Here is a 6,655-nt window from a genome sequence, read left to right as displayed (position 1 = left end):
CCCCCTGTCTGACTGAGAGAGGGTGTCGGTATATCAGAGCAGCTCAGAGCTGTGCGTAATGCTGGACGCGTCTGGGAGCTTGGAGACGCCATAAGACCGTTTATGCTACATAAAATGTCTTTATTATTATGTCTCCTATAGCGGATCCAAAGAGGGATGCATTCTGAAATCAGCATCTAACCAAAGGGACCAACACCAGGGATTTACAAACAATCTAACCGGGGGACATATAGATCTACGATGGAAAATGACACTAATTTTACGCACGGGTCTAGTATCAACGAAACGCGGGTCCAGAGGTCGATGGCCGTGCCGATCCTCATGTTCGCCGGCGGGGCCGTGGGGAACATCATCGCCATCGTGGTTCTGTCTCAGTCTGTATCCAGACAGGGACGCAAGTCCTCGGCGTTCTACAGCATGGTGTGCGGCCTGGCCGTCACGGACCTGCTGGGCACGTGTCTGGCCAGTCCGCTCACCATCGTTAAAGACGCGCTGCAGAACCCTCACCTGTGCGCCTTCCAGTCCTTCTTGCTGCTGTTCTTCGGCGTGGCGGGTCTGAGCATCATGTGCGCCATGTCCGCTGAGCGCTACATGGCCATCTGCTGCCCCTACACCTACCAGAGGTATAGCCTACTTCAGAATCAGAATCAGAAAGACTTTTCTGTCTCACCTTAAAAAAAATACTTTGCTGTAAAAGAAGGGTGAAATTCATTTGCCAGGGCTCCTCAGACTTGCAGTTAATTAAAAACCACTTGCAGCATTGAGGAAAGCTTTGGCTGAAAATAGCAGATCGACAAGCTCACATGCATTGCTTTGCATTGTGAGCTTGTCGATCGGCTATTTTAAGCCAAAACTTTCCCCACAATAACAGAAAAGACACTAGTAGCCTATTGAGCCCTGAGGGACTATGGTTACATGGGGTTTAAGTGATTAATAAAAAACAGCATACAACTAATATATATATATATATATATATATATATATATATATATATATATATATATATGTATACACATATACATATATATACATCAGCACATAATACAAAGCTAAATAAATAAAATAAAAGGTACTTTGATTTTAAAAGCAAAAGTCTTATCTTCATATTATTCACTAAAACACCACCTTTGTGTATGTCAGAACACTTATTCAAAAGTCTTGGTAAAAGAAAGTTCTTTGTGTTCATTTCCCCCCCTTTTTTTCTGTCTTGCCCACAAGGTGGGGCGTGGACCGCCGCTTCGCCCAGAAGGTCCTGTTCTTCATTTATATCTCCAACATCGCTTTCTGCGTCCTCCCCATGATGGGCATAGCGAGCAGCAAGCTGCAGCCGTCGCGGACGTGGTGCTTCATCCACGACTGGAAGCGCACGCCCGGCGCCTCGTCGATGGCCTCGGCGACCTATTCCTTCCTGTACGGCGGGGTCAGCCTCGTGCTGATCGTGGCCACCATAGTGTTGAACTTTTTCGTGTGCGGGACGTTGCTGATCATGCGACAGAGGACCGTGCAGAGGCCGGTGACCAGGGCCAGCGTGAGGGAGAGATGGAGATCGCTGTCCTCCGCCGCCGAGACGCAGATGATTGCGGTGCTGGTCATGACGTCAGCGGTGGTGCTGACCTGCTCCGCGCCGTTAGTGGTAGGTAACCTAGAGGTCGGCAACCTTTTTGACATGAAGTGCCATGTTTTCATTTTCTTGATAGTCAGTGTGCCATGGCCTATCAACGTCAAGTTTAATTGTGACACCACGTAAAAATAAAATATTTCAAACTGATTTTGATTTGTCCATATACATTTATTTTTTCATCTTCTTTTGAAATATTTTCTTTCATCATTAGACTCAGAGCAATCATTAGCCTCATAAAAATAACCCATATCTCCCAGACTCCCTCCCCGTCAGAGTTTGAATGAATGTAGAATTATGTGCATACAGATGTGAGGGGACTTGAATTTATTAAAAATATATATTTTATTTTAAAAGAAAAACCCTCTCACACACTTGTGTGTGCCAGTGATCAGCCTATCCCATGTGCCAATGTTGTTGGCCTACATATCCCAGATAGGGACGCCAGGTTTAAAGTGGTTGGTTAACTCTGAGAATACTAATCTCCCAAGTCCCCCTACTAACTATAGCCATAGACCTTTATTGATCCCGCAGGGGAAATTCACTTGCAATAGCGGTTGGGGGAGATAAGAAAAAAATATGGTAGAAAACTAAAAAAGCAATGTCTGTGAAGTATGGAGAGAGACATTGCTGTTGAGTTTTTTCAAATGTAATTTTCTGTCAAGGACCCCCAAATTGATGTATAGGCTGCCTATTAGGCCACAGATCCACATTTGTAAAGATTTTGTGCCAGGGTCAAGGAGAGAAAAGATTATTAAAAATGTCAAGATTCACATTTTTCTAAAACAGCCTACCGGTAGCTACAAGCTACAAGCTTGTAGATCGAGTTGTTAAATTGCTCGTTTTGCTGGGGACCACCTGGAATCAATGACCCCTGGGGTGTCTCTGGACCCCACTTTGAGAACCACCAAGCGATACAGACCATAAGCTCCATTGTATAGAGAGGACAGCAACAGGGATGGATAACAGATGAGTGCCCAGGCGCCTCTGACCTCCAGGGGTCACGTCTCTGCCCCAGCCAATGCGAGTGTGAGGCCTCTGGTTCTCTGGGTAAACTCATGATATTTTGTCCAGTACTCGGGGGCCCCTGACCGGGTCGGCAGAGGGCCAGACTCCTGGACTTCAGAGGCCCCTGTGCTCAGGGAACAATATGTTGGGAGTTTTGGGCTAGCTATGGTGGTGAAAGGCTGATACAGCGGGGTCATTTTGAGATATGGTATGGCAAAGTTTAACTTGCAATCTCAGGTATTGATGTCATGTCAGAATAGTTTTATGTACCCTGATAGGGATCTTGCATTTATGAACAAAATATTGAAAGTAGTATTTAATGGCCAAAGATGATAATGTTTTGGGTGGTATGAGTGAAAGTCTCCAAAATGCTACAGCAAAAAGCAAAAGAGACAAGTATTTGTTGGATTTCTGGGTTGGTTTGAAATGGAGCACAACAACTATGTTTCCAGGATGTATTTTTGCCTATCCACATTTGGGTCAATGGCTGTTCTATACTAGAGTAATACAGTCATTTTAGATAAAAAATAAATGGTGTAGTTATTTTCAGAAAGGTGGATTTCCTTTACCTAGCAACCTTAAGATCTTGCTGAGTGTTTTTCCACATCGTATTAACATGTATGGTCTATATATGACGTGCTTTGCCCTGATGATGGTCATATCACCGAAAGCCTGGCATTTGTTTATTAAAGAAACTTGTAATGATCCAAATGTGCAGATTGCAGAATCTCCTGCTCTTATAGTGAATGGTGTTTAAAAATGTATGTAGTGATCTACTAAGTATACACTTTTTAATTGTTGCTATGTTGTTTCCAGGTGCGTGTCTTTGCCAACCAGCTTACACAAGTCAACGATTTCGGCGCAGATCTAGCTGCAATCAGGATCGCTTCGGTCAACCCCATCCTTGACCCTTGGATCTACATCCTGCTCAGAAGGACACTGTTTCGCAGAATACTCAGCGTGTGCAAAACCATCTGCCAGACACGCAAGAGAAAAGTGGTGTCCACGCCGCAGAGGCATCTACTCGGCCCGGAGTTCACCAAGGACACCAAGGACACTCATGTTTTCACACAGCTTTTGTGCAACGCAAACATTATCACTCAGCTTCCGGCAGTAGTCACATTTACGAGCGATGGCGACACAGAAAGTGCTCAACCGTCATAAACAACCAACCACTACTACAGACTTTTGTAAACAAAAAAGTGTAAAGACACTACTGAAATCATAGACATGAAGTCAAGAACCTTGACTGGACTTGAACCAGACTTTATAGAACTTTACATTTCAGATGATGATGAACAGCACTAGTTGTACTGAATTTATAACCACTTATTCTACACCTTGATATGCTCAGGGGAGCAGTAGCCTTCTCTAAAAAAATTAAGCTACCTTTATTTAAGTTTACTGTGTACATACAGTACTAAGAGATCACACCAGGTTAGTGATGGATGCAGTATTTTTTTTAATGCACCAGTGATGTTCTGTACCTGGACTGGTCCAAGTAAAATGTGGTTCAGTGTCTTGCTCAAGGACACTTCGACACTAAGCCAGGTGGGGCTGGGGATCAAACTAGCTCTACCTCCTCAACCACTGCTGCCCTGAGTAGGGCCAGTACAGGCATATACTAGCATTCCGAGAGTACTTTTCCATTTGAATCCTGACATGGTGTAATCCTGTTTGTATGGGAGAAAAAAGTGCAATATGTTCCTTAACAGCAAGCATCAATCGTACATACATGTACTGAACAAAAGGTTGTGCAAAACATACTTAACTGCCCCGGAACAGGTTTGGTATGGAACACTTGTGCAGTGGAAAGAGATACCTTGGCTTCCAGCCAAAACCGAGATGGGTGGTGAATGAGCACCATCTACAGGCTGGTTCTGGCCTCACAGCAGCAATGTTCTTTGGAGGAAGTTGGCAATCAACTGCTGGAACATCATCAACAATCTTAGAGAGACGGTGGCTCTTCCAACCCAAAATCAATACATTCATTTTAAATGAATGCATCCATTTTCTACTGGCAGGACCTATCTCTACCTTCTCTGATTCCAGGTCAGGTTGTCTAGAAATTAAAAGGCACTGAACTTAAGTTTAACTTACAGGTCATGGTAGACCAAAGGTTGGTCAACCAGTATGTCAGCCGTTTAAAGGCTCGATGAGCATAACATGTATGTTTTCCCTCACTACTCATGTTCACGGACAGGACTCGCATTCGCAATAGATGTGTAATTTCGTCAAGGCATTTCTTTGTCCGTCTTGTTGTCAACATAAGCTAAAAGCAGATCACTGAAATGTTATGGAGTGGAATACAATTTGAAATGTGTTTAAATGTGTCATTTGAACTGGGGACCCCCCCACCGGCCCACCCTGACAAGCACTTGGAATTGTAGGAGTTGAGGCATTACAATTAGTTTGACTCGGGTCCACAGATAAATATTCTAAAATAGTTTTCCGAAATTTTGCCTCTTTCTAATATTATTTGACAATTTGGCCAATGTTTGACCAGTCTTTATAGTAGTTTGTTGATTACTTTTGATGCAGTCTTTTTTTCTTTTTTTAGCTATTAAAAAGGTAAATTGTCACTTCACTGTCATCTGAAGCCCCCCCCCCAAAAAAAACCAAAACAAACATGTGGGGACCCCTCTGGGTGTCCCGACCCACATGTTGAGAACCACTGATCTAGATGCACATGACACTGTTCAGAGTTTACAGAATCTCAGTCCGTGGGGCAGCCGTTCTGCTGTCTTTGGATTCTGAAGAGAAGAGAAAGGCATTTTTACTTGTTTTAACATCTAATATTAAGATGATTCTTAGGTTTTGAGAGTATTCCAAGAATCAGGTGAAACTGGAATGCCTGGTTTGACTTCAGGGTCCAAGCTGCACAAAGTTAAGCACAATTTAGTCACAAAGGATATATGGGTTTGGAGCCTTAAAACACATTTACTGTAGTTGCCTTAAGTTGCCTTAAAACGCATTTAGACCTGAGGCCGATTCTACAAATGTCTTCTATGTTGCTTTACCAGTGGTGCTCAAACCTTTTAATGTCAGGTACCCCCAAAATTATATGTATTTTGCCCCAGAAGCAAAGATTAGAGTTAAAAAATGTTCAAAAATAGCAGATCTACAAGTTCATAGTGGTGCTATGAGCTTGTATAAAATAACGCTTTTTAGCTAAAATATAAAATGACACAGAAGCTTTCCCCGGTTAAAAAAGGACCATAACAGGTTCATGTCATTTTCCATTGACAACCTCAGCCAGTTTTAATAAACCTCAAACATTATTCCCAAAATGTCTTTAATTTTGAGATAGTGTGTGTTTACGTCTTGTCCATATTCAATAAACATTACAGAACGTTAGCTGAAACTCACTGTATCGTTGAAAGCCCTCCTCAAGCTAATATTTGAGCTCAAAATGCAGCACTTGTAAGGAACTATTCTTCCAGGTGTATTAACGCATGTAAAGGAGTAATTTTAATCAAATAAACTGTGCCGTGATTTTCAAAAAAGGTACACCTTACCTAGGAACTTCAATATTTCGCTGTAGAATGTTTTTCCAAACCTTTCCAACATGAATGGTAATGTATGTTTAAAAATATAGGCTACTAAAACATACACTGCATACAATAATGGACATACCATGTGTTGAAGACAGGGGCCATCTCTGCTAATGGTGAGAAGTCAAAATTAGACTGGTGTGGTCCTTGATATCTGCCAATAAATTATGTATTTTTCATACAGGTGTTTTCAGTTTGTACTTTAAAAGGCACTTTTAAATGAATAAATGCTATCCGTGTCAAGATTACTCTTGTTGATTACATCTCTCGTCTGGTTGAACTTGGGTGGAGCTATACGGTATACTGACAAAATGTATGTCACAACAACCTGTGGGCCAAAAAAAGAATGATAACAAGGTAAACTGGCCTGCCCTCAGCCATGTAAAGAGAGTGGCATCAACTGGAGACCAAAATGCTTGATTGTGTGATTTGTGTAGTCCTCAGTTAGTTCCAGTTCCAGTTCCATGTCCATGTA

At 42.4% G+C, this 6,655-nt stretch overlaps 1 protein-coding gene across 1 annotated transcript; it reads left to right on the top strand.

Moving 5' to 3' along the window:
- Positions 1-303: 303 nt before the first annotated feature.
- On the top strand, positions 304-3,790 carry LOC308086947 (prostaglandin E2 receptor EP4 subtype-like; the record flags this gene model as incomplete). Its single annotated transcript, XM_080430590.1, has 3 exons — positions 304-623; positions 1,219-1,633; positions 3,443-3,790. The coding sequence occupies 3 exons, from the start codon at positions 304-306 to the stop codon at positions 3,788-3,790; spliced, it is 1,083 nt and encodes a 360-aa protein (XP_080286716.1).
- Between the last annotated feature and the right edge of the window lie 2,865 nt (positions 3,791-6,655).

The sequence above is a fragment of the Gymnoscopelus braueri genome (assembly GCF_963280865.1).
Source record: "Gymnoscopelus braueri genome assembly, chromosome: 6".
Lineage (NCBI taxonomy): Eukaryota > Metazoa > Chordata > Actinopteri > Myctophiformes > Myctophidae > Gymnoscopelus > Gymnoscopelus braueri.
The sequence above is the reverse complement of the archived record's forward strand: the minus strand, read 5'-3'. Positions and strand labels throughout refer to the sequence as shown.